This window comes from Hakea prostrata, chromosome 6 (genome assembly GCF_041222555.1).
Source record: "Hakea prostrata isolate BN-2017 chromosome 6, UWA_Hpros_2, whole genome shotgun sequence".
Taxonomy (NCBI): Eukaryota; Viridiplantae; Streptophyta; class Magnoliopsida; order Proteales; family Proteaceae; genus Hakea; species Hakea prostrata.
The window spans coordinates 26932020-26958852 of NC_142605.1; the positions used below are offsets into that span (position 1 = coordinate 26932020).

The following is a 26833-nucleotide window of genomic DNA, read 5'->3' on the forward strand; positions in this document are numbered from 1 at the left end:
GAGGATATGAGGAATTTTATCAGTTCACCATCCATTTTCCTTTGGATGAAGGACAGTTGTATATGGATCACATCCAAAGGTTGAGGTTAAATTGAAATAAATAAAAAAATTTATCTTCAAAAATATTACATCCATTTTTGGATTTGATTGGTGATAAGTGTCATTCATTTGGAAGAAAATGAATGATTCATTTTTAATAAAAGTCCGAGGATATGAACTGAGAAAATCTGCAAGACACATCTTCTGAACCCATTATCATTGCCGGTTCGATCTCCAAGCACAAACGAATGAACCGGTTTATAACCGATTTATCAAATTCACATTCGACTTCTGGCGGAACAAAAGAATACAAAAACCGTTCTGGAAGTGCGTTATCAACAGCGTATTCAGTTCTGTTTCCATCCGTTTACCAATGCATCATATGCGTGTCTATTTCTGGAAAAGGATGCCCGTAACCAATGCATCGTTCGCATCACCTCGTTTACAATGTGAAACGGTCGTTATTCCTATGGAATTTGATGATTCGAACTTCTGCAAGAGATGGGTTATTCACAGAAACACTCGAAATTTACTCTTCCATGTTTAAATCTGGGGTTCGCGGCAGTAACTTCACGTTTCCTTTGATTTTAAAGGCATGTGGGAAACTTGGTTTGCCAAGAGATGGTATAAAGATACATGCTCATACGTTCCTGATGGGTTTCGATAATGATGTCTTTGTACAAACGGCTTTGATCGACATGTACGGCAAATGCTCAAATTTGGCTGCTTCTCGTCAAATATTTGATGAAATGCCCATGAAAAGCTTGATTTCCTGGAATTCCATGATATCAGCCTACTGTGGTAATTCTTTGATCAATGAATCATTTAAGCTGTTAAAGCAAATCGTGGTACTCGGTTTGCAACCAAGCTTGGGTACTTATTTGAGCATTGCTTCTGGTTGCTCCGGGTCCGGCTCTGATTCCGTCGTTTGGCATGACTTATTGATACACTGTTGTGGTATTAAACTTGGGTTTGAATCTGACTTGCACTTTTCTAATTCAATTATGAACATGTACGTGAAGCGTGATGATATCAATGCTGCGCTTTCTATCTTCCATTCGATGGCTGAGAAATCAGTCGTTTCCTGGACAACAATCATTGGCTGGTATTTGGATAGTGGGGATGTTGCCAAAGCTTTTGATATTTTCAACCAGATGAGAGGAGAAGATGTTGGTTTGGACTCTGTCGTGTTCATTTATCTTACGTCAGGTTGTCTCCAAGTGGGGAGTGTATCTTTAGTTTCGTTGGTCCATGCTTTGATCTTTAAATCTGGGTGCAACTATGAAGAATCAATCCAAAGCTCTCTTATAAGCATGTATGCAAAGTGTGGAGATCTTGTATCTGCTCTAAGGGTTTTCAATTTAGGGGATAAAAAAAGTGTAGTCCTATGGACATCAATGATTGGTGGATATGCCTATTCTGGGCATCCAAGTGAAGCCTTGAAACTCTTCAAAAATATGTTGGGGACAAGTATCAGGCCAAATAGGATAACGTTAACAATTGTACTCTCAGCTTGTGCTGACTTGGGGGCATTGAGCATGGGAGAAGAAGTTGAGGCTTATGTTAAGTTGAATGGATTAGAATCAGACTTGCACATTCAGTCTGCATTGATCCACATGTACTGTAGATGTGGAAGCATAACGAAGGCAAAAGAAGTATTTGATTGGGTCTCCAACAAAGATCTAGCTGTCTGGAGTTCCATGATAAATGGTTATGCCATCCATGGGAAGGGAGAAGAAGCTTTAAATCTCTTCTTAAACATGCAGAATGACAAGGCATTAAAGCCAGATGCAGTTGTATTCACTACTGTGTTATCAGCGTGTAGACATTCAGGCTTTGTTGAAGATGGTCTGAAGTACTTTCAAACTATGCACAGGGATTATGGATTGGAACCTACTATAGAACATTATTCATGCTTAGTTGATCTTCTTGCTCGAGGTGGGTACTTGGAGTTAGCTTTTAAAACCATCCAAGAGATGCCTTTGCATGCCCAAAAAGCTCAAGTATGGATGCCATTGCTCAGTGCATGCAGAACCCATCACAACTCTCAGCTTGGGGAGCTTGTAGCTAAGAAATTATTTGCTGTGAAGCCTCAGAGTCCTGGTAATTACGTATTATTGGCTAATACTTATACATCTGTTGGAAAATGGACAGATGCAGTGGCAATGAGAAGGTTGATTAATGAGAGAGGAATGGTGAAGGAAACTGGGTGGAGCCAGATTGAGGTTAGTGATTCGTTTGGTTCTTGCCCATAAGAGATGAGTCGCCACCATTGATCCTTTGAGATTTATGCTGAACAAGGAAATCTAAAGAAGGTCAGACGTGTAAGGTGTTGCAAATTGGAAGTTGTGATGCACTACCTTGAGTAGGAAGAGGATGCATTGAGATTGCCAGTTTGTCTATCTTAATCTTTTGCTTCTTGCTGAGTCACGTTCTACCATGCAGACCATGAAGAATTGATGTTCTTTGCAGTGACTCTCATTATGTCCTCATGGTTTGTCTTGAAAATCACTTTCCTGTTGCATTGCCCCACTCTCATCCAATTCTTGATTGTGGTATGTTTTTGCATGCCTAAATTACTGGTTTCTGTTGTGGTATAAATTACGAGTTCTCTAATTTACTAGTTTGGAATAAATTACCTAGCATTCCTTACATAAACCTATCACATTTACCGAATTGCAGATTGAAGAGATTGAAGAAAGCACATGTTTGGGAATTTTCTGTCTTCTGTGGTTATTTTGGTGAGCAATTATTTTCAGTTTTAAAATGTCACGACTTACATATTTTACTTGTGGCTCATAGAGCCTTAAATCATGAATTTCCACAGTAGAATGTTAAAGTTAACTAGTTTATACCACTTTGTGTTGGTTGTGGGGCACATGATAGATATCTAATGTTGTGTGATGTACATATCGTAAGCTGTTGTTTATTGTCTTTTATGAGCTAGGGAATCTTCTCTCACTGGTTTCTTTTTTCCTTAAAAACAACAACAACAACAATAAGCCTTGTCCCGACTAAATGGGGTCGGCTACATGGATTCTTGCCTTCCAATCAGTTCTGTTTGAGGCCATGCTAGATACAAGGCCTAAGCTATGCATATCCTTTCTGACCACTTCTCTTAAGGTTATCTTAGGTCTACCCCTAGCTCTGGTTTCTTTTTTCCTTAAGTTCTTATTTTATTGACCAAACTACTAACTCAAATATTATACAAATCTATAAGCAGTTACTTCCTATTTTGACTGTTCACTTATTATATAGAATCATTATATTGTAAGTGACTTTTTCCTCCCTGGTGAAAGGTCAGTTTATTAATGAAGGAATAAGAAAGTATAGAGTACATCAACTCATCAAGTAAGCTATAGAAACAATCCCTTAACATCAAACCGGGCTGCGCCCTAGTAATTTCAGAACCAAAATCTCGGTCTAGCATCCATCTCCATCTCTTTACAGATGACACTTGCCACCAGGTCTGAACTCTATCCAAAGTCTGCTCCTTCACAGCTGATTTGGCCAGATAGTCTGCATTGACATTTGTCTCTCTGTAGCAGTGAGTAATCTGCCATTTGATCGCCTCTAAATATGGCTGCATCTTCCACCATCTCTGAAGCACAAACCTGGAATTTCCTTCTTATTTTCCAAAATTACCCCTGCGTTTGTGTCTGTTTCTACCCATGTCTTGTTCCAACCTTGTGCGTGTGCTTCCTCCAATCTCGTACCAGTGCCTCAAACTCAGCTTCAATTTTTTTTTTGATGCCAAGAAAGAAACAGAAGTGATGCATCATCGGGTCTTCTGCATCTCCAAAATTTCCTCCTGCTCCTGCTATGCCTGGATTCCCATGGAACTCCCATCTATGTTTGGCTTCATCCACCCTGGAGATGGCAACACCCAATTAACTTCATCAGGCCATCTTTTTGCACTTGCCAACACTGTCACCCTATCTTCTTCGATTGAATCAAATCTGATTGCAAAAGGTTGTCCTTGTTCACCTTGATAAGCCTCCAGCCAACTCATTTCTAATCACTTTGATCGCCCACATATTTGGTCAGGGCATACCTTCATATCTTCTCAAATTCCTTTGCATCCATATGAAGTAAGCTGCCAATATGAAGCCTTTCAACCATGCTACACACAGCACAGTTGTCTTGTTCTTCCATCACCACCAGCTGCACGTACCCGCTAAATCCTGTTGCTCTTCCCATTGTGTGTTGTGAAGTTCTCTATGATATTCTGCCATATTACTTTTCTGTATGAACACCTCACCATAATATGATCCAGGTCTTCTTCCACCATAGTGCAGTACTCACATGTGACACAAGTTGATTTCCTCTCTTTTAATTCCACATCCACTAGGAGTTTACTCTGGAGAAGCCTCCACCCAAAGGAGATTGTCTTGGCAGCAGAATCTTCCATGGCATATTGGCCCACTCTACCTTAGGATACTTTCTCCTAGTGCAATTCCGTGCCGATTATAGTAAACCTCCCATAGTTGTTTAGGCGACAATTTGAGGTGAGGCGAGGAGATAGAGGACAACGAAAACCAAGGTGACACCAAGCAAGACGCCAAGGCGTCACCTAGGCAACAGGGTGACACCGAGTTGCCTTGACCCAAAAAAGAGCCAGGGTGCCAAGGCGCCAAGGTGTCACCTAGGCGATGCTTAGGCGACACCTTTACAACTATGCTACCTGCAGATGCATTTATCTTGTGAACTCAAGCTTGGCAGCTGGGTTTTAGATGCCTCCTCTACCAACAAAAACCCAAGTTCCATGTGAGGGAATCCCCGTTTACCTTCCTGAATAAAATTTGCCATGACTGCCCTCCCTTACTTGGTGTCCCCCTCTTTTTCTGTAGGGCACTCTACAGTAGAAAAAGGTACCTATCCACCAGTCATACCAGATCCTTCCATTCCAGACAAGCCACTGCTGTCCTTGCTTCTCTAGGTGTTGTACTTTCTTCAACCTTGGAAGGACCAACGAAGAAATGTTGCTTGACTTAAAGAATTAAGCTCTAAGACATTCCCCCACCTTTGTCTGATCATATTTAGTTTTCTATACTAGCCTTATCAAGCATGCCCTGTTAACATCCCTTAATTTTCAAATCCCTAAATTTCTCTCATCCTAGGCATGATCCCACTTTACAGTGATTTTTTCACCGCTTCTATCTTCCGTGTCCAGATAAAGTTCCTCATCCATTGCTCTGCTAACTTGATTGTGCTTGAAGGTCACCAATAAATTAAGAAGTTGTGAATTGGCATACTTGATATCATTGACCGAACCAGCTCCACCCTCCTTGCTTGAGATTGTAATTTTCCCCTTGATTCTTGTAGTCTATTCTTTGTTTTATCCATCATAGGCATCAACCTTTCCCTCATTACCCTACCTTTGAACTGATCTACACCAAGGTATCATGTTGGCAAATCAGCTGTTGGGACACCCAAAACTTCATAAATTCTTTGCTGCCTATGCCATGGTACCTTCTCAAAGAAGACCTTGCTCTTCTCTAAATTAATTTTCTGACTTGAGTAGGCTTGATAATGGTACAAAAAAGAGACCAACTCTTTGACATACCTCATTGATGTGTTGGGAAACAAGAAAATGTCATCAGCAAACAACACATGGGACCTCTACACGTCTTTGTTGGTTGAGTCCTACTAGGAGTCCAACTATATTAGAGTTTTTGTTCATGTAATTTTCTATTTTCTTGTTACCCAAGAAAGGGTATTTATGTAATAGTGTTCTTTTCACTTTATTATATATAGAGGGATTGAGATCACATTGATTAATTCAAGCCATTCTACCAACATTGTGTTTCTCAACATGGCATCAGAGCCTAAGTTCGATTAGGGAAGAGAAAGAAAAAATAAAAAAAGGGAAAAAAGCAAAAATCTCTCTCTCTAGCTAACAAAGACCAACCTCCACTGCCGTTGCATCTCCTCCGTCACCGAAACCATCCACTGCATCCTCATCTTCTTCAGCAATTGCTCTGCCTTTCTCTTCCTATCGCCCACAATTGAACCCATCTCTGCACTTCTCTTCCTTCTGTCTTCTTCTTCTGATTTCTTTCTTTCTTTCTTTCTTCTTCTTCTTCTTTTGAAACCATTGGGGAAACCCAACACAAACCCATCAACCAACATCTGCCCTTCTCTTCCTTTTGTCTTCTTCTTCTTCTGAAACCATCACAGAAACCCATCGCCCATCTCTGATCTTCTCTTCCTTCTATTTTTTTTTCTTTCTCTTTTCTTCTTTTAAAACAAGAGCTTAAAACCTTTATAACCCTTGAACCATTAAACCATTGAACTGAAATCATGGACCAAACCAGACCAGGGGTCTAATTATAATTGCATATGTATGAAGGGGTCTCTTTTGAGAATTCAAAGATCTACATGGTCTTATATGGAATTATCAATATTTCCAGGGGGCTATCTATAACTATCCATATTTCCAAGGGGGGTTATTTGCAATTTTCCATATTTCTAGGGCCTATTTGCAATTTTCCATATTTCCAGGGGCTATTTGCAATTATACATATTTTAAAGGGTCCATATGCAATTATACATAGCTCTAGGGGTTGAAATCCCACATGGTTTCTCCAAGGATAATACTGCAGGGAAAGTTTGTCGGTTGAAGAGATCAATTTATGGGTTAAAACAATCTCCTAGATGTTGGTTTGGACGCCTCCTAAAGGCAATGAATTCTATTGGGTACAAGCAAAATAATGCTGAACATACACTGTTTGTCAAGAAGTCAAGTACTAATATCACACTTCTCATTGGTTATGTGGACGAAATGTCATCACAGGGAATGCTGGTGAGGAAATTCAAAGGTTGAAGGAATTTCTTGGCAAAGAGTTTGAGATTAAAGATCTAAGGAAGTTACAATACTTTTTAGGGATTGAGGTGGCTTTGATATATACCTATTCCAAAGAAAGTATTGTCCTAGATTTATTATCAGAAGTGGGAATGTTGGGGTGTAAAGCAGTTGATACTTCTATTGAAGTTGGAGCTAAGCTTAAGGAAAAAGAGGGAGAACCAGTGGACAAAGGAAGATACCAAAGTCTGGTAGGGAAGCTTATTTACTTGTCCCATACCAGGCTAAATATCACTTATGCCATGGGGATAGTAAGGACAGTCCATACATGATCCATATTTAGCTTATATGAAGGCTATTACCAGAATACTGTAATATTTGAAGGGAACTCCTAGAAAAGAAATACTTTTGTCGCCCACATATAATTTAAGAGTAGAAGCATACACTGATGCAGATTGGGTTGGATCTCCTGACAGGAAGTCGATTTCAGATTACTGTACTTTTGTTGGAGGTAATCTAGTAACTTGAAGAAGTAAAAAACAGAATGTGGTAGCTTTATCCAATACTGAAGCTGATTATTGAACTATGGTTCATGGAGTTTGTGAGCTACTATGGTTGAAAGGCTTGCTAGAAGATATTGGAGTCCAAGTTCCAAATCCTGTGATGCTATATTGTGACAATAAGGCTGCCATTAGTATTGCCAATAATCCTGTACAACATTATCGAACTAAGCACATTGAAATTGACTGGTTTTTTGTCAAAGGAAAGCTAGAACAAGGGCTCATCTGCATGCCTTTTATGAGGTTTGGAGATCAAATGGTAGATATTTTCACTAAGGGTTTGAAGGAAGGAGATTTCCTCCTATTGGAGGCAAGTTGGGCATGACTAACATCTATGCCTCAACTTGAGGGGGAGTGTTGGTTGAGTCCTATTAGGAGTCCAACTCTATTATACTTTTTGTTCATGTAATTTTCTATTTTCTTGTTACCCAGGTAAGGGTACTTATATATTAGTGTTCTTTCCACTTTATTATAAATAGAGAGCTTGAGATCACAGTGATTAATTCAAGCCATTCTACCCACATTGTCTATACCTATTACTTGATATTGCAGTCCAAATCTGGAAGGCTACTACTGAAACATATGGACAATTGGGGAATGATGTACAGGTTTTTGAGCTATAGAAGAAGCTTCATGAGACTACACAAAAGGAATTGACTGTGGCCCAATATTATGCTGAGTTGCAATCTCTTTGGCAGGAATTGGATCATTATGGGGACTATCACCCCACTAATCCAGATGATGTGGCTACTTATAGGAAGCATGTTGATAAGATTTGGGTATATGACTTCTTGGTAGGTTTGAATGTAGAATATGATCAAATTAGAGTGCAAGTATTGAGTCGTTCTCCTTTTCCTACACTTGAACAGTCTTATGCCCTTGTTCAATGTGAGGAAAGCCATTGATTAGCCATACTTTATGCTCCTATTGTGGAGAAATTAGCCTTATAGTTTATTACTTGAATGTCATCATCGAACAACATATGGAACCTCTACTCGTCTTGGCTTTCAATGCATTTGAGTTGCCTTTCTTCCACCAAAATTTTGAGGTTTCTACAAAACACTTCCTCCACAGTAATAAATAAAAGCAGGGATAGGGGTCACCTTCATGCAACATTTTTGTACCCTTAAATACCCCACCAATCCTCCATTGAGAAATATCGAAGGCCTTGATGATTCTAGCAAATTTCTCACCCAATCACTCCATCTTCTTGGGTACCCGAACTTAAGTAACACATTTAAGCAAAATTCCCATGCCATTTTGTCATAATCTTTCTGGACATCTGTCTTTAACCCCAGGCCTCCCCCTCCTCGACTGATGTATGCATCAAATTTGTCCACTCGATGCCCAGGTTGATTTTTTTAGAAATTATCTTTCCTTTCTAAAATGGCCCTTGCTCTTTTGAGACTAACCAAGGAAGAAAAGGTTTTAAACTGATCGTCAAAATCTTAGAGAAAATTTGCAAAAAAAGTTAGATATTACACAGGCATGAACTCATCAAGTGACACTGTTGTTTCTGTGATGTAGAACCTGGGTTGAATTGAACCGGTTTCCATTGGACCAACTGGTGGCCAAATTAAACGAATCACCTAGTCTTCTAAAAGGATCAAAAAGAGGCCAAAACACTGTTCACATATACAGTAATGTGAACAGTGTCACGGACCTTTTTTGGCCTTAAAAGGAATAGTTTTGAAGACTTTGTGGTGCCCAAGAGTAGGTTATATGAAGTTCTCTTATAAAGATTGGAGACTGAAGACTATTAATTTTAGGGTAATTTTTAGTTGAATCCCTGAGGTTTGGCCTAAGATTTAATCCCAAACAAATTGTGTTTTGCACTTGGCTCCCCTGACGTATCCAAAAACTATTGAATTGTCCCATGCCATTAGTTGATTAACAGATACTATTAGTTTAGTAAATTTTATGACAAAAGTAACCTCATCTCTATTAAATAGGAATAGATTCTTTCTTTCTCTCCTCAACCCATCTCTTCATAAATTTAGTTGCTCTTTGCTTCTTCCACAAAAAGCAAAACCAAGCTTCGCTCATTATTTATGCCTACAATCCCTTTCTTTCCCTTCTCAATGAGACTAGTTATGATTGCTGCTGTTGGCGGGGATCCTGAGAGCCTAAGAAAGGGAAACCCAGCTTTAGAGTGTTTAAAATCTAATAATATTGAATTGTTCCTTCAACCATATTTTTCTGCAGAGAACAGTAAGAGGAGCTCCGCTGTATAGAAAAAACAATGCGATGAAGTTGTGGATGATAGAAAAAAAAACTTTATCAATAAAATTTCCAATCAAAACTTTTTTGGGTACATTTTTTTCGCTATTCTTCAGTGAATGACTGAAGTTCTGAGTCTTCAAAGAAAGGTTCCAAAGACAAGGACTTAGTTGGAGAGAAGGTCTCTTGCACTAACTGCTTGTAGTTTGCGGTACCTAAACTTTGTTTTTTTAACCATAGAAGAAAATTCACCAAAATTGTCAAAATTTTGGTCGAAATGTCTGCATTTTTAAAAAACGAAATGAAATTCCAATTATTTTGGAGAAGTGTCAAATTTCAACTGAAATTTTGGAGATTTGGACCATTTCAACATTCCAATTAGTTTTTCCTTAGTTTTTGTTGATTTCTATCCCATTTTCACCTAATTTTCATGACTCCTTTGCCTTCAAACACCTCTTTTGCTAATGTTTTGCCTCCAAACACCTCCTAAGCCACAATAGCGATAAAGGAAACTCTGGCAACAATAGAATGTGAAGCATAAGCCATACCCAATAGTTCCAAACTTCCGCTATTTTTATTGTTGTTTTGTTCATGCCTTTAAATGATTTTGTATTGCCTTGAAATTAATATATGTTTAGCCTAGGGCTATGATCTTTTAAACTTATCTTTTTATTATTTGCTACCATTTTTTCATTTTCTGATTTTAATAATTATTTTCTAAAATTATGTACTTCTATTTTATGTATATATATGATATATAGGCTTCAACTTAATATATGTTAGACACCATCACTTGATCTAGTTGGTCATTTTATTTTGTTGTCTTGTTGTATATGTAACCATTCTACCAAAACATGTCATGTATGCTGATGATTTTATGCCTGTATGCAATACAATTTGCACTTGTTGGAACCAGTCATTTGTTAGTATACTTGAATGATAAATTTTCAATGATTTTTTTTTAGCAAAATACTAGTTCCATTATGTTTATTATGCTTGAAATAGGTAGTATGCAAAAATCAAATCATTTTAAGTCCATATGAGGCTTGAAAATGAAGTTTCAATTTCTAGAAAAAAGTGTTCGGTGTCAATCGAAATTTCAACTGAAACATCAAAATTTCGGCCTTTTGCAAGGTCAAAATTCTTGTTTTGGTCAAATTTTCTTCCTTGGTTTTAACAGTTTTGTTCCAGCTATTCTAGTTCAGTTGAAAAATATGTTAGGAAATGTTTTCAGAAACAGGGTGCCCAAGACAATTGAGACAATTGCTATTCAGATTCACACAAAGATTCAAGATCATCAAGGGTGACATCTAAACTGAAGTAGAGGGATTGTGTTCAATTTTGTAGGTCATTTCAGAACATGGGCACAACATTTTAGGAAGGGGACAATTTGTCGCTAGAAATCTTTATGGGTTTAATATTTTTGACAATCACCCAAAATCTCCAGATATTTGACTAGGGTGACCAGCAAACATGTCATACGAGTTCTTTTCAAGCTAAAACTTTGCCTTTGCCTAAATTTGATCACTTAGGGGTAGTTACAGGTATACTTAAAGGGAAAAAGGCAGATGTTTTCACTTTCTTGGCAACTTGCAGTTTGCAAAAGTTGGAGGTGTGCCACCAAGTATGGTAGGAGTGACTTCTTCTGTCAAAGTTAGAGGTGAAGATGATGTCTCTGCCAGTAATAGGGAAGAAAGCAGTCACCTCAGATTGATCATAAAGCAAAACCATAACTAGTTTCATAGAGAAGGGAAAGAAAGCTTTCAAAGGTGTGAATGATGAGCGAAGCTTGGTTTTGCTTCTAGTGGAAGCAACTGGATTTATGGAGAGATGGGGTTGAGGAGATAGATAGCATAGGTAGGAGACCTATCTATTCCTGTTTAACTATTTAACAAAGATGATGGCATTTTCATCATAAAATTTACTAAAGTAAGAGTATCTGTTAATCAATTAATACAGTGGGTCTATTTGATAGTTTTAGTATCACAAAGAAGCCAAATGCAAAATGTAATTATTTTGGATTAAATTTGACTTAGGCCAAACCTCAAGGGGTCCAACTGAAGATTACCCTTAATTTTATTTAGTTTTCTAATTTAGTGTTCCCTAAGCTTCTAAAAGTTAGTTTCCATTTTAGCATTCAAGTATGTGGCTGATTTATAAGGTGTCTATTCTTTTTTATTTTATTTTATTTTATTTTAAATTTTAGTAAGTTCTATTTTCTTTCTTTTTTGAGATAATTAGCTAGATCAGTAAAAATTCTCTGCCCATAATTTCTATATTTTATGCAACTTGGAGATCAATTTATAGTGCACTCTCTCTCTCTCCTCCCCTATATATATATAGACACGCAAACACTGCTCGCTCGCTCCAATCCTTAACAGTCTTGAAGGCCTCCTTGCAGTTCTCCCTTTAACACCAACGGTAGATAGGAACCGAACTGTCTCACGACGTTCTAAACCCAACTCACTAAATAATTAACTTAAAGTGGGATAGGCTAAATAATTCTGGGCGTAAAAAGGGCCATTTAGAAGGTTTCGACTTTTTTAGAGGACTCGTTGGAGTTCTCGACGAGCATTCCCCAGCGTCGGCAGGTAAATCTACCTCTCTTTAAGCAGCAAAACAAGAGTTGCGCCTAGCTAAAGCAGGTGAAGAAGGGAATGGTGTGGAAGAAGAAGATCCCAAAACCGTGGAAAGTGAAGATATTGAAGAAGAGATAGAAGCAGATGAAGGCTCCGTGATAGGTACCCAAAATTCTAACGGCGGAAGCGCTATATTGAATGTCAAGATGGTTTGGATCATTGTTGTCAAAGCATTCGCTTAGATGCGCCTCGGCGGGCACCTTGTCGCCTTGGCCCATTGTTGGGAGGTGACTTCGTGTCACCTTGTTGCCTTGGTTTTTGTTGCCCTCCATCGCCTAGCATTGCCTTGGCGCCTTGAACAACCATGGTTTGGATTGATTAAGATTTGATATATGAATAAAGGAGAAAGCTGGAAAGTTGAAAGAAAAGAAATAGTAACTTAACAATAACTGGTGCAAGCTCTCCCACTCTGATAGAAGTCTGTCAGCCAAAAACCTAACTGAATTCTTTGATAGCGTCCCACACTCCTCCCCTCCCCCCCTTAAGCAGAATTGCACTCCCCTGCCCAACCGTTTCTTACCCAGCCAATCAGTTGCTGGTTATTTCCAAAAGGCCCATTCTACCCTTATAGATCCTTTTTATTAGGGGTCAATACTCCCCACCGAGCCCCCTAAAAGAAAGGGAAAGTCGCACCTTGTCTTCAAGGTGAAATTCCGGGTAAAGCTGTGCCACCTCAAAGAAATTTACCTATGTGTTTTTCCGATAGGGGTACAAATCCCCATTAGATGAGGACTTCAAGATCTCTTGTTTCTGAATACTGAGTGGCCATCAGTGCTTCCAGATAGAGCTGTGACTCCCAGTCTTCCACTAGACATGGTGGCAATGGCTGAGCTGGTGTGTGAGGACCAATTAGTTTCTTGAGCTAAGATACATGAAACACTGGGCGAACTTTAGACTCAAGCTGCAGCTGCAGCTTGTAAGCTACCTTTCTCACTCGTTCAACTATTTGATAGGGTCCATAAAACTTGGGGCTTGGCTTCTCAATAGGTCTCTAGACCAAATTTTGGAATCTGTAAGGCTGAATGCGTAAGAGGACCTGATCTCCCACTGCAAACTCTCTCTCTTTGTTTTCCATAAGCATAGTGTTTCATTTGGTCTTGAACTCTAAGGAGGTTTGCCTTCAACTCATCCACCATGTAATCCACTGCTATAAGTATTCATTGACCTCGTTTACTTTTGAATTGTGAGCTTCCCAGTGGTACAACCCAGGTGGTTCCCTCTCATAAACAGCTTTAAAAGGTTTCATCTTGGTTGTGCCATGGTATGTAGTACTATACCAATACTCAGCCCAAGGAAGCCACTTACAACAGTATGTTAGGACCCTAGAATGAGGCCATGTGGAGGAGAGAGAGAATTAGGGTTAGTTGGGGGTAATAAATAGAGGGACAATAGAGTGGAGAGGGGATCGAATGTTTTGGAGAGTTTTCTTGGGTAGTCGTAGGCTAAGGGACACCTTTGGGTGTGGGGGTGACTGGCACCATTAAAACCAGTTCTATCTTGTATTTTCATATTGATTTTTTGAAGTATTAGTAGGGTTCTATCAACTGGCATCAGAGCATTCAAGATCCACGGAGGTGATCAAATTGCCTTCGTTTTTTGGTGAGGGAGAAGTTCAGAGATGGATTCTAGAGGTTCTTTTGTTCTGTTGGGAGAACTAGATCAAGGAATAGCAGTGGTTGGGGTGGCGATCCAACATTTGGAAGGAGAGGCACTCGACTGGGTCTATTGCAAGAACTGGATGGAATTTACCTGGACGTACTTCAAGAAGGCGCTGGTTATCGATTTTGGTAACGGGAAAGATGCAAAGCTTCCTCATATCGAATCTGCATCGGTTCTTAGAGAGGAGGAATTGCAGCACTACTTCAATCAAGCGTAGGGAAGTGCGCAGGAAGCGGCCGAGGGTTGTGACTGATTAAGTGCAGAAGATGTTTCTCACCTAACCATGAGAAGAGTGCCAAATAAAGGTTTAATGGTTGAGGTTATTGCTCTTAGCAATGGAATACAAAACAAGGGTCACACAGGGAGTGGAAGCTGTTCGGAAGCGCCTAGTGGGCACCTAGTGGGAATCAGCAGACGACGGCGAAGATGTCTGATCGCAGAAAAGGGAGAAGACGATGGAGTTTTAGAGTTTTTGGGGTTGGTTCGGCTCAACTCAATCCGGGTTATGGGTTTGGTTCACATATTAAGAGCCAAAATTCTTATCAATTGGGCCCAACCCAAGTATCCAAAGTATCAACCTTAGGCCCAAAGAAACCAAGTTCAAAGATTGGGCCGTTAGTTTCCCCAAGAAACCCCCTTGGGCCCAACCCATTCCATTAGACCCCAGCCCATCTTAAAGTCATCGAATGTGGTGCGTGGGTGCTGCTTATGCTCTTCCATGTTAGGGCTGTGAACTAAGATATCATCGAAGAACACCAAGATGTAATGCCGCAACTGCTGTCTAGAGACATCATTCACTGGGGCTTGAAAGGTGGCCGGAGCATTGATTAGACCAAAAGGCATGACTAGAAACTCATAGTGATTGTTGTGGTACAAAAGGCAGTCTCCTTGATGTCATCCTCAACAACTCTTAGTTGGTGATACCCTGATTTCAGATAGCTTGCTGAACACTGTGGCCTTCCCTATCTCATCCAAAAGCTCATCGATGGCAGGTATTGCAAACTTGTCAGGAATGGTTATGCTGTTAAGGGCTCTGTAGTGGACACAAAAGCGCCAGCTGCCTTCTTTCTTCCTCACTAGTTAGACGGGGCTTGAGTATGGGCTGGTACTTGGTTGAATAATCCCAGCGGTGGTCATTTCTCCTACCAATCGTTCTACCTCTTTTTTTGGGATTGTGGATAGTGATAGGGCCGTATGTTTGGTGGCTGGCTGCCAGCCACTAAGTGGATAGCATTGTCATGGTCCCGCCGTGGGGGTAGCTCAGTTGGTTCTTTGAACAGCTGCTGGTACTCCTCCAGGAGCGGTTCTAGTTGTGTTGCTGCCACTGGTCGTTCTTCTGGCACGCTGGTTTGGAATGCTTGTTGTAAAAAGCCTTCTCCCCCAGCTTTGATGGCTTTCCAAACTCCTTTGAGTGTGGCCTCAAGTTGTTGAAGAGTTGGATCCCCTTTTAGTTTCACACTTTCACCATTCCTCCTTGCTGCTTGAAACTCATAGTATGTAGTTTCCAGTTGCTCTGAATTTCTCCCAAGGTAGACAGCCAAGCCATGCCCAGGATGATATCGACATTCCCCAAAAGAAACGGAAAAGTCTTCAACCATGGTGATTCCCTGTAGCTGCAAACCAAGTACTTGGCAAGCCCCTTTGCGTTGCTCCTGTTGTCAATTCCCAAGTAGCACCTTAAACCCCCTATTCTGCACAACAAAGTTGTGGGGTGCTCCACTGTTGATAAGGACCACAACGTCAACTCCCTGCAACACGCCTCTGATTTTGAAGGTTTTGGGAGTATGGATTCCAACAACTGAATGGTGGGAAAGCTCAATTGCTTCGTCTCCTCCAAGCACCCTTGCAATTTGGGTCCAGGACCATCGCTGTGGTCTTCCGTCTTGCCATCGTCTTCCCACAGAAGCACAACCTGCAATTGCTTGTGTTTGCATTGGTGATTGTCATGGTATTTTTCGTCACAGTGAAAGCAAAGACCCCTATTGAGTTTATCACGCCATTCTGCATAGGTGAGATCCTTTATGGGAAAGCTTTGATGTTGCTGTCCCTCCTGCACTGCAAACGGTGGCTGCGGAAGGTGGTTTCGAGCCTCTGCTGTTGCTGATAAGGGAAGGGAAGGCAGAGGATAGGCCATCGAGGGTTTTCTTGTGGGGCTCGTTACTAATGGCTTTGGAGGGTTATTTGGGCCTGTTCTATTAATTCCAGCCTTCGGGCCATTGCTTATGTAATTAGGTTGTAGGTTATGATTTTTAATGGGGCCACTTAAAGCCCAGTTCTTGACTCAATACACTGGGCTAAATTCATCATAGAATCCAGCTCTGGGGGTGTGAATATTTGTATTTCAGCTTGGATTTTGAGTGGGGGGGGGGGGGGGGGTGTGTGAATATTCGTATCTCAGCTTGGATTTTGGCTGAGAGTCCGGCCAGTAAGACGCCCTTCAGCCACACCTCATCTACGTGTCCCACTGTTGCCGTCAAAGCCTTAAATTTTTCTGTGTATTCTGCAAGTGTCCCAATCTGCAGCAGAGAAATGAGTTCTTGAGGGGTCTTCAATTGAGCATTGCCAAAACGATGAATTAGTTCATCTTGTAACCGTTCCCACGATTCATATGGTTTCCTCATCTCTCGGTATTGCATCCATCCTACAGCTGCACCTTCGTTGCACACCAGGGCAGCCAGAATTTTTTCCTCCAGCATCAAGTGATGGTGAAATATTGCTCTATTTCTAGCAATCCAACCCAATGGGTGATCTCCATGAAAATGTGGTAGTTCAAGACGATATGATTGTTCGCATGGCGCATTAGTCACTTCAGTTCCTGATATTTGAACAACCCTGGTTGAGATCCTATCAAAGCTTCACCTCCAATGTTCGGCAATGTTAGTGGTCCCCCATTAAACGGCATCACCAACCGCTGTTCTTCGGTTTGGTTTGCCTTTCCCCGTATTTGAGTGCTCGTGAACGCCTGCATGTTGCTCTTGAATTTTTCCATGGCCTCAAACATTTGTTCACTTTTCCTAATGTTCTGGATCAGAGAATCTAACTTTGAGTCCACACTGGACAATTGTTCCATCACGTCCTTTACGGTGCTCTCCAAATCTTTCACTCTACCCTCCATTCTTGATTTAACCATGCCCCAAGATCAAACTTGCTCTGACGCCACTTGATAGGTACCCAAAATTCTAACTACAGAAGTGCTGCGGTGAGCTTGGATTGATTAAGGTTTGATATGTGATTAAAGGAGAAAGCTGGAAAGTTGAAATAAAAGAAATAGAACTTACAACAACTGGTGCAAGCTCTCCCACTCTGACAGAAGCCTGTCACCCAAAAGTCTCACTGAATTCTTCGATAGCCTCCCACTCTCCTCTCCTCTCCCCTTAGCCAGAATTGCAGTCCCTTGCCCAACCGTTTCCCACTCAGCCAATCATTTAGTTGCTGGTTATTTCCAAAAGGCCTATTCTGGTCCTCCGTTTATAGATCCGGTTTATTAGGGGTCTATCATGTACATACGTATATACATATATGTATGAAATTGGCTGTTCTAAGTCATGCACAGATTTATTAAATTGATTATGAAGCTTTGCTTTGTGTTATTTTCTTGCCTTTTCTTTGATTGACAAAGAAGGGTGAGGACTTAACTGTTGAGAGCTAACCACCTAGGGCTGAAGGAGCCTTGCTGTCGAGAGATAAATCCATCTATCCCCATTCTCTGTTCTTTTTTATTTTTATTTTGTTACTTCTAATTCTCTGATTTGTGGGTTTAATTGGGGCTAAGTCATCCTTGATCTTAGCCTTACATTATTTTCTATCAGATCCATTGTGGAAGAGGTCAGTTCTGAGTTCTGACGACCCTAACCATGCTCTAGTTTCATATAATAATCTACTTCAATCTCTATGAAGGCTAATGGACAGATTGGACTCTATGGAAAGAGCAATCCATGAGTGGAGCTGAAGATTGGACTCTATGGAAAGAGCAATCCATGAGTGGAGCTGAAGTTTGTCACAAGTACCATCCACCTCCAACAGATACTACACTAAAGTCATGAAAGTTTTGAAGATGGATGATTCCAAGAAGATAGGCCTGGTGAGTACAATATTTGAATCCGTTGTGCAAGTTGGTGTGTTGAACCAGAATATGGAGATGAAATGGGTTGTTGATGTTGCCCTTGAAGTAGAAGAGTGTGAAGACACCATAGATGGAAACAATGACATCTATGAGGCTAACGTTGGAACTCCAATTATCGTTGCAATTGAAGAGTCAATTCTTGATATTTCAAATATTAAGAATTGCAGTGAAGAATTCGCAGCCAAAAAAGTTGCAGCCATGGGCAATGTAGGAAGTGATTGAAGAAGCCATGTAAAAGACCATGAATGAGAAGAAAGATATTTATTGTCCTTGAGCTTGAAGGAGTTGAAGACCCAATGCATACATCTGGTGATGTGGAAGTTGGACGCTTGGAATTTGTTATTCCACCTAAGTACTTGAGGAGTACTCCACGTCTTCTAGATTATATTCATATCTTCATTTCACTATCTAAATATTAATATGGATTGAAGACAGACGTGCACAACATAAAGTTCAGACCTACTCTACAAAATTTGAGGAAGAACTTTCTCTAAGAAGGGGAGAGTTGATGTAAAACCTGGGCAAAATCAAACCAGTTTCCATTGGACCAATTGGGCCAAGTCAAACAAGTTTACCTGGTTTTCTAGAAGGGCGAAAAAGAGGCCAAAATGCTGTTAGCATGTACAGCAACGTGAACAGTGTCAGACCCTTTTTTGGCCTTGAAGGAATATTCTTTGAAGATTTTGTGGGGTCCAAGAGTAGATTATGTGAAGTTCTTTAATGAAGACTAAAGACTGCTGACTTTTATCTTATTTAGTTTCTATTTCAGTGTTTCCTATCCTAATTTTCTAGAACCTAGTTTGGTTTCAAGCTTGTGGCTCATTTATAATGAAAGCCCAAAGAAGAAATAATAGCACATAGTCCCCACACATTAGAACGAAAAAGAGAAAAGGGTATCAGCCAATTATTGACCTGAGGGTGATAGCTCATGTGATGAAGCTTCTGCAACTGGCAATTCTCAAGGTAAATAAGAAATTGAATAAAAACATTTGTCTAAAATTTCCAAATTGTCTAATGAAGGCTGGTCCAGACAGCATGGTGAAGGATAGATGTGCTTGAACATGCAATAGGGGAAACATCATCAAACATGTCTCCCAATTGCCTCTACTAAGCGCGTGCTTTGTTGTAAAATCTTGAAACACTCAATTACCATGTAAGAAAGTAACATAATTGTTGTAAGTGGTCGTTAGTTTATGAACAGGTGATACATTAAAAGGAAACTCAAGTACCAATAGAACAGAGGATAGGGATAATGTGGGTGTGAGACTAATAGTTCCTGTGCCTTAAACATTACCATGGAACCATCAGCGGGGGTGACAATGGATGGGGATGGGTGAAAAGATGAAAGGTTACTTGAGACACAGAGATATGGTTAGACGCCCTTGAGTCAATGATCATGGGATTGAAAGTAGAAATACAAGCTATAGCATTACCTGTTGTTTGAACAAAGGTGGCGATGGGAGGTTGAGACTGAATCGCGTAGAACTTGCTAAGCCAAAGAATATTTTCATAATCTTCCCATTTAACTGTGGAGTGGCAGTAGTAGATGGCTTTGTTGATGCAGCTATAACATGGTGAGGCGGCTTGCTGTGAAGTTTACAACAAAACCTCTATATATGACCTGGATGACCACATTTGTGACAACTCCTAACTGTTGAGAAAGTTGATTGTGGTAGAATGACTTATATTGATCAGTGTGATCTCAAGCCCTCTATTTATAATAAAGTGGAAAGAACACTATTACATAAAAACCCTTACTTGGGTAATTGATAGGTCACTTAATTGCATTAATATTATATCAAATCCTTTGTATTTTAATGAGACTAATTGGTTGTTTTATTTGGATATGGATAGACTATAGCCTTTGGATATCAAATCCATAAAAAGAATGGTTAGAACCATATTGACACATTTTTAAATCAAATCAAAGAATCACACCCAAATTAAGATGAAAGATTTGATTATGTCCAAAGCTAGAGGTTTGATCTAGCCCAAATCAGAAGGATTTTCGTCAAATGTCTTAATTCAACAAGCAAAATATTTCGTTTTCTCTTGCAATCAGACATCTAAGGAAGAAGCTGAATTGGAAAGTGACTAAATTGGAAACCATTGCATTGGCAAAGAGGAAGAAAGGAAACAACTGAATTGGGAAGGATTGCATTGCCAAAGCGAACGATGGAAATAACAGAATTGGAAGGAATCCTCTATAAGAAGGAACGCATTTTCAGAGATTGAACATCACAAGCTATAACAAGAGGAAGCCACAATTCTGAGGAAGAACGGCACAATGTTTTCTATTTTCATTTCTTTGTTTTTCTTTTCCATGTCTAGCTAATTCCAATCTTTCGATCAAGATTAATGGATGTTTGATTTTCGCCAATTGTGAGATTTCGGATTATTAGTTTTCTTTAATTCTTAGGTATTTATGGGTTTTCCATATTTATTATGTTATTGTATTAATCCTTAGACAAGAGGCCTGTTGTTTTATGATTAATACAATATTTAGTCAATTAGAATAATTATTTATTATTCTTATATAAGTGACAAATAGCATTCTCGAATGGGTAATCAATGCCCTGGAGATTTTGCTATGAGAATGTATATCCTAGTTTAAATAAACAAGGCTTTTCCGGGTTTATTGACTAGGGATTGGGTCTTTCAAATTTTTATGCGATTAATAGACATAACTCAAAGGACAGATCCGAAGGTTATGTTTATTAATTAGGGAATAACTCAAAGGACAGATCCGAAGGTTATCAATAAAGTAGGGAAAGATTGGTTGTTAGAGGACTGATCCTCAATGACCATAACCAATCTACCCGAAATTAAAAGTTTTTATTTTTTAAGTCAATGATCAATTGAGAGAATCAATTCTGAAGTTGAATCTTGATCAAAAGTATTGTTATTCTAATTTTCTTGTTAACTACTGCATTCGTTTATTTTTATTTAATTTGTTCATTCAAAACCACCCAATTTTTATCAAAGAATAAATCTTCACCAATCTCTGTGGATTCGACCCTACTCACTACTAATACAAATTCAGTTGAGAGAAGGATTATCTTTGGTGGATTCGACACCCATCAGTAATAAGAAGAAATTTACATGAACAAAAACTCTAAAAGAGTTGAACTCCTAGTAGAACTCTACCAATACTCCCCCTCAAGTTGAGGCATAGATATTAGTCATGCCTAACTTGCCTACAATTAGAAGGAAATCTCCTTCTTTTAAACCCTTAGTGAAAACATCTGCCACTTGGTCTCCAGATCTCACAAAAGGCATGCAAATAGTCCCTTGTTCCAGCTTTCCTTTGACAAAAAACTTGTCAATTTCAACGTGTTTAGTTCGATCATGTTGTGCAGCATTATTAGCAATACTAATAGCAACCTTATTGTCACAATATCATATCTTAGGGTTTGGAACTTGGACTTCAACAACTTGTAGCAAGCATTTCAACCATAGTAGCTCACAAACTCCACGAACCATAGTTCTATATTCAGCTTCGGTACTGGATAAAACTATTACATTCTGTTTCTTACTTTTCTAAGTAACTAGGTTACCTCCAACAAAGGTATAATAACCTAAAATCGACTTCCTCTTTAGAGATCCAACCCGATCTGCATCAGTGTATGCTTCTACTCTTATATTATCAATGGGTGACAAAAGTATTCATTTTCCAAGAGTTCCCTTCAAATACTATAGTATTCTAGTAACAGCCTTCATATGAGATAAATATGAATGATGCATGAATTGGCTAATTATCCCCATAGCATAAGCAATGTTTGACCTGGTGTGGGACAAGTAAATAAGCTTCCCTACCAGGCTTTGGTACTTCCTTTGTCCACTGGTTTTCCCTCTTTTTCTTTAAGTTTAGCTCCAACTTCAATAGGGGTATCAACTGCTTTACACCCCAACATTCCAACTTTTGATAATAAATCTAGGACATACTTTCTTTGGGATAGGAATATACCTTTCTTTGATCGAGCCACCTCAATCCCTAAGAAATACTATAACTTTCCTAGGTCTTTAATTTCAAAGTCTCTGCCAAGAAAGTTCTTCAACTTTTGAATTTCTTCACCATCATTCCTCGTGATGACAATATCGTCTACATAGAAAATGAGAAATGTGATGTTAGTATCTGACTTCTTGATAAATAGTATATGATCAGCATTGCTTTGCTTGTACCCAATAAAAGTCATTGCCTTCAGGAGGCGTCTAAATCAACATCTAGGAGATTGTTTTAACCCATAAATTGACCTCTTCAACCGATAAACTTTCCCTGCAGTATTGTCCTCGAAGAAACCATGTGGGTTTTCCATATAGACTTCTTGCTCTAACTCCTCATGTAAGAAGGCATTCTTTACGTCTAGTTGGTGCAAGTTCCAATCTTTGTTCACAGCTACAAACAATAAAACTCGACAAGTGTTCAATTTTGCAATAGGTGCTAAAGTCTCCTGATAATTAATCCCATAAGTCTGGGTAATCCCCTTTGCAACTAGTCTAGCCTTCAACTTGTTGGCTGATCCATCCATATTTTGTTTAACCACAAACATTCATTTGTAGCCCACTGGTTTTTTTTCCTGGAGGAAGTGTAACTAACTCTTTAAGTATCATATTTCTTCATTGCTTGCATTTCCTCTACCATAGCTGCCTTCCATATCTTATTAGCATAGGCTTCCTGCCAACTTTTAGGAACAAATATAGATGACAAAGATGATATAAAAGCACGGTAAGAGTCAGACAAAGGGTCATAAAAGACATATTTAGCTATGGGATGCTGAGTACAAGATTTGACTCCTTTTCTAACGGCAATAGGAAGATCATAAGAAGATACCTTAAGGGGAACAGTAGAATCTGATTCTGGAGCAAGAGACTGAAGTGGAAACGTGTTACCTTTCTCCACATGCTTTAGCCGGTTGTAATTCTTCCTCTGATAAGTCTGTACCTCCTTATTCTGGTCAATCTTGGTTTGAAAGACCTCCACAGTGTACCTTAAAAGAGTGGTCTTCACCTGGCTAGGTTCTTCACATGGTTCAGAAAACAGAGGGGGAGAATTAGAGTCCTCAAGTATACTAGATGAAGTCTCCCCCTGATCAGGAAACACATTTTGAACTCCTAATTTGTGTTCGGGTGGTGTGATAGAAAGGTCTAGAGTTGGAAAGAGCACATCTCCTCTAGGACTCTCCCCCTGGAGACGTGTATAGTAAGGGCAAGACTCATTAAAAATGACATCCATAGAGACAATGGTTTTCCTAGAAGGAGGATGACAACATTAGTACCCTTTATGAGTAGCAGAATACCCGAGAAAAATACAGCGTAGGCCGTGGGGAGCCGGCTTACTTTGATGGGCTGTGATTCTAGCATAACATACACATCCAAAAACCTTTAAGGGAATAATAAAAGAAGAGGTTCATTGGAGAAGCTCATTAGGACATTTAAAACCAAATATCTTATTAGGCATCCTATTAATAAGGTAAGCGGCAAAGAGTATAGCATCACTCCAGTATTGGTCAGGGACATTTATAGCAATCATAAGTGAACGGGCTATCTCCAAAAGATGTCGATTCTTCCTTTCGGCAACCCCATTGGGCAGCTGTATCAACACAACTGGTCTAGTATATAATGCTAGAGTCAGAGAGATATCTTTGAAATTCACCATCAATATACTCTGTGCCATTGTCACTGCGAAGGATCTTCACAATGGCATTGAACTGAGTTTTAATCATATTATGAAAATCATGAAAACATCGAAAAACCTCATTTTTTTTTTGTTTTAAAAGATAAATCCATGTAGAACGAGAGTGACAATCAATAAAAATAACAAAGTACCTATGGCCAGTAATAGACACACGTCGGTAGGGACCCTACACATCAGTATGAATTAGCATAAAATGAATAGTTTTTCTATTATGAAGAGAATGTAAATAAGTAGAATGAGTCGGCTTTGCAAAAATGCAAGCTTCAGAATCAAAATTATACTCATCTAATAAGAAATCATAGGTAAAAAATATATTTTCTTAAGAGTTCAACAAAAGGGGGATGACCTAGCCTACGGTGGCCAACTTGATGAAGGTCCGATCGACCAACCGAATGGACCAAGGATTAGAAGATGAAATCAGCCTCAAAGTCATATTTCACACTCCCCAATTGGCATTTCTAACAACTAAAGACCTTGGCGAGTTTGCCACGAGAAAACATTTCCAATGTTTATCAAGGTAATTCAAGGTGGTTTAGTGCTTCTACAACAACACCACAACATACTTTGATCTTCAACACAAGGTAACCACTTCACACTTCTCTCATATCATGTTCTTCTCTTTGATTTCTTTCAAAGCTATAAAATGTTTGCTGTTCTTGGTTAGAAACATGTTTAGGGATACTTAGAAACATGCTCCAACAATTTTCCATACAATGCCAAGCCTTAACAACAAGTACAAACACAAACAAGCTCACTTTTACTATTCACACAACCGAAAATTCTCCTTTTGAAAAACTTCAATTATTTTCAAACCGCAAGGAATTTTAACACCAAATCAATTTCTACATGCTTGATATGATATGGTAGTTGTGTGCATGCAATTTGATTGAACCAATTTCAAAAATTCCAAAAATCCACTTTTGACCTAAAATGCAAAAATCTCCTTTCCATTCTTGTTGAATATTTACCTTTAGACCATGAATTTGATGGATTTTCCTCAAACAAACCTCTTATCATGTTATTCCAAGTATTATGCACATACTAGTATGTTCAAATTGCAACTGTGCCAAAATCAAAATTTTCTGAAAAATTACAAAAATACCCTTCTTGATGAATTTTCTACAGAAACACTAACATCAAACTTCTTTTGTCTTCTCCACAGATATACACATCATGCCACCACAGGGACATCTGGTAGGTGGTAGGAGAGGTATAGGTTCGACACCATGCAGTGGACACATCTCTTCATTGCAGATTTACCCGTATATCTAGAGTTGGTGAGGTTGTTCTTCAGCAACCTATCATCATTCAACGAGGTTAGAGCTCGGGGTTCTTTCCATTTGATCATTGAGAGTCAGGTCCGGGAGACACGCATCCGATTCTCTACGAGGACATTAGCACAGATTCTGTAGGTACCGTACTATTCACATGAGTGTAGATGGATACCTACGGGTGTCGATGTATATTCCTTTCTTCTTCTGTACGAGCTTCACGAGATCTGTTCCATGCTTTGGAACGACGATCATTGTTACATTCCATAGACGAGTGCTAGGTGAGACCTTCGGCTAGAGTCATTGGTCGTATCGTGGGCCAGAACATCATACCGAAAGCCGAACATCACCATTGGGTCATAGTGATGGAGGCTTTGGTCATCTACCGCATCTACATGGGGTTCGAGATATATTTGTCCTTCATCATTCAAAACGCCATGGTAGAGATAGTAGCGCATCCGAGTACGAGGAACCTTTGCTTCGGATGGCTTTTGACTCTCATCTTCAGGTACTTCGAGGTGAGACTGGAGGACACAGTTGAGCTTACTGGAGCCCTAGGCTATGCCATTGGGACGAGGACTATCAATAAGATGCAACTTAGCCATGCTGAGAGATCTGAGGGTGAGGGTGATGATGAGTCGGATGAGGATGCTAGTCCAGATAGTGATGACTAGACAGGAGATGATATAGAGATGCATGAGGCTGATACCAGTCATCATGAGATTCCCACATTATCACATTTCGAGATTGGAGGTCCATCACATCAAGGTTCGACATGTCGACTCGTGTCGCCAAAAGTCGCTCGACTTTTGGCAAGGGTTCGATGAAAAATCAAACCCCTGTTTCGAAGGGTATTTAGGTCATTTTGACATGAAATTTGACGTGTAACCTAATTTGAGGCCAATAAACACATTGGGAGTGTTATTTTGACCTAAAACATCACCGAACCTAAAGTTTATAATTGGCACATGTCCAGCTATATGCGGGCAAAACTGGAAGTTTGGAAAATTCATATAAACTAATGTAAATATGCAAAGAGAACACAAATACACAAGTAGTAAAGAGATGTACTAAAGTTTACAATTCATTATACAATTATGTTGAGTATGGCTCATGCTTCACATATTGTTGTCTACGAATATGGGGGTCCCGCTCACTTTGGCAAAAAGCAAACGAAAAATCGGCAAAAAACAAACGAAAGGTTGTTATATATGGCGAATGTAGCGATATATTGCCGATTTTTTGGCGATATATCGACTTGTCGGCGACATATCGCCGACACAGGGCGATATGTCGCCGACATTTGGTATATATCGTGTCGCTGGGGGAGTCGTGTCGCCCCCCAGCAGCATGGCGACATATAGCCCTGTGTCGACGATATGTCGCCGACACAATGAACCATGCATCACATGCAGTTCCTGAGACACCAGACTTGTATGCACAGATGTTAGCTATGACTTCCATACTGGAAAAGATAAAGGTCAGTCAAGAGCAGATACACAGTAGACATGAGAGGATAAAGTCGAGATAGGAGATGATGGAGTCTTAGCTCACTCAAATTACAGATGATGTTAGGACACTCAAGAGATCGAGACGGTCTCCTAGATAGATTGTACTAGGATTTCCTTTTATGCTTTAATAGATGTAACTCTTGTAAAAATTCCTAGAAATTAATAAAGTTCACTTTGTTTCACTTTATTATTGTGTATTATGCACTTTTCTTTATTGCACTAAGTGATGTTTGTTAAATCATAATTATTGTGTATTATTCAACAAACAAATTATGCTTCATTTATTAAGTTTCTAGTACAAGTTATCTATT

At 39.5% G+C, this 26833-nt stretch overlaps 1 protein-coding gene across 2 annotated transcripts; it reads left to right on the top strand.

Annotated features, from left to right (window-relative positions):
• Window positions 1-347: 347 nt before the first annotated feature.
• Window positions 348-26092, top strand: LOC149012979 (pentatricopeptide repeat-containing protein DOT4, chloroplastic-like). 2 transcript variants are annotated; one of them, XM_089158404.1, is made up of 3 exons: window positions 348-2594; window positions 2722-2780; window positions 24903-26092. In XM_089158404.1, exon 1 carries the CDS (start codon window positions 459-461, stop codon window positions 2292-2294), a length of 1836 nt encoding a protein of 611 aa, XP_089014530.1. In that variant the 5' UTR covers window positions 348-458; the 3' UTR covers window positions 2295-2594; window positions 2722-2780; window positions 24903-26092. The 2 variants fall into 2 exon arrangements, with proteins under 2 accessions (XP_089014530.1, XP_089014529.1); XM_089158403.1 differs by lacking the exon at window positions 24903-26092 and having other exon boundaries at window positions 2722-8715.
• The last annotated feature ends 741 nt before the right edge of the window (window positions 26093-26833 follow it).

Bases quoted from the DNA above. Each gene is read 5' to 3' on its own strand.
- LOC149012979 (XM_089158404.1), top strand. From the start codon at position 459: ATGCATCGTTCGCATCACCTCGTTTACAATGTGAAACGGTCGTTATTC.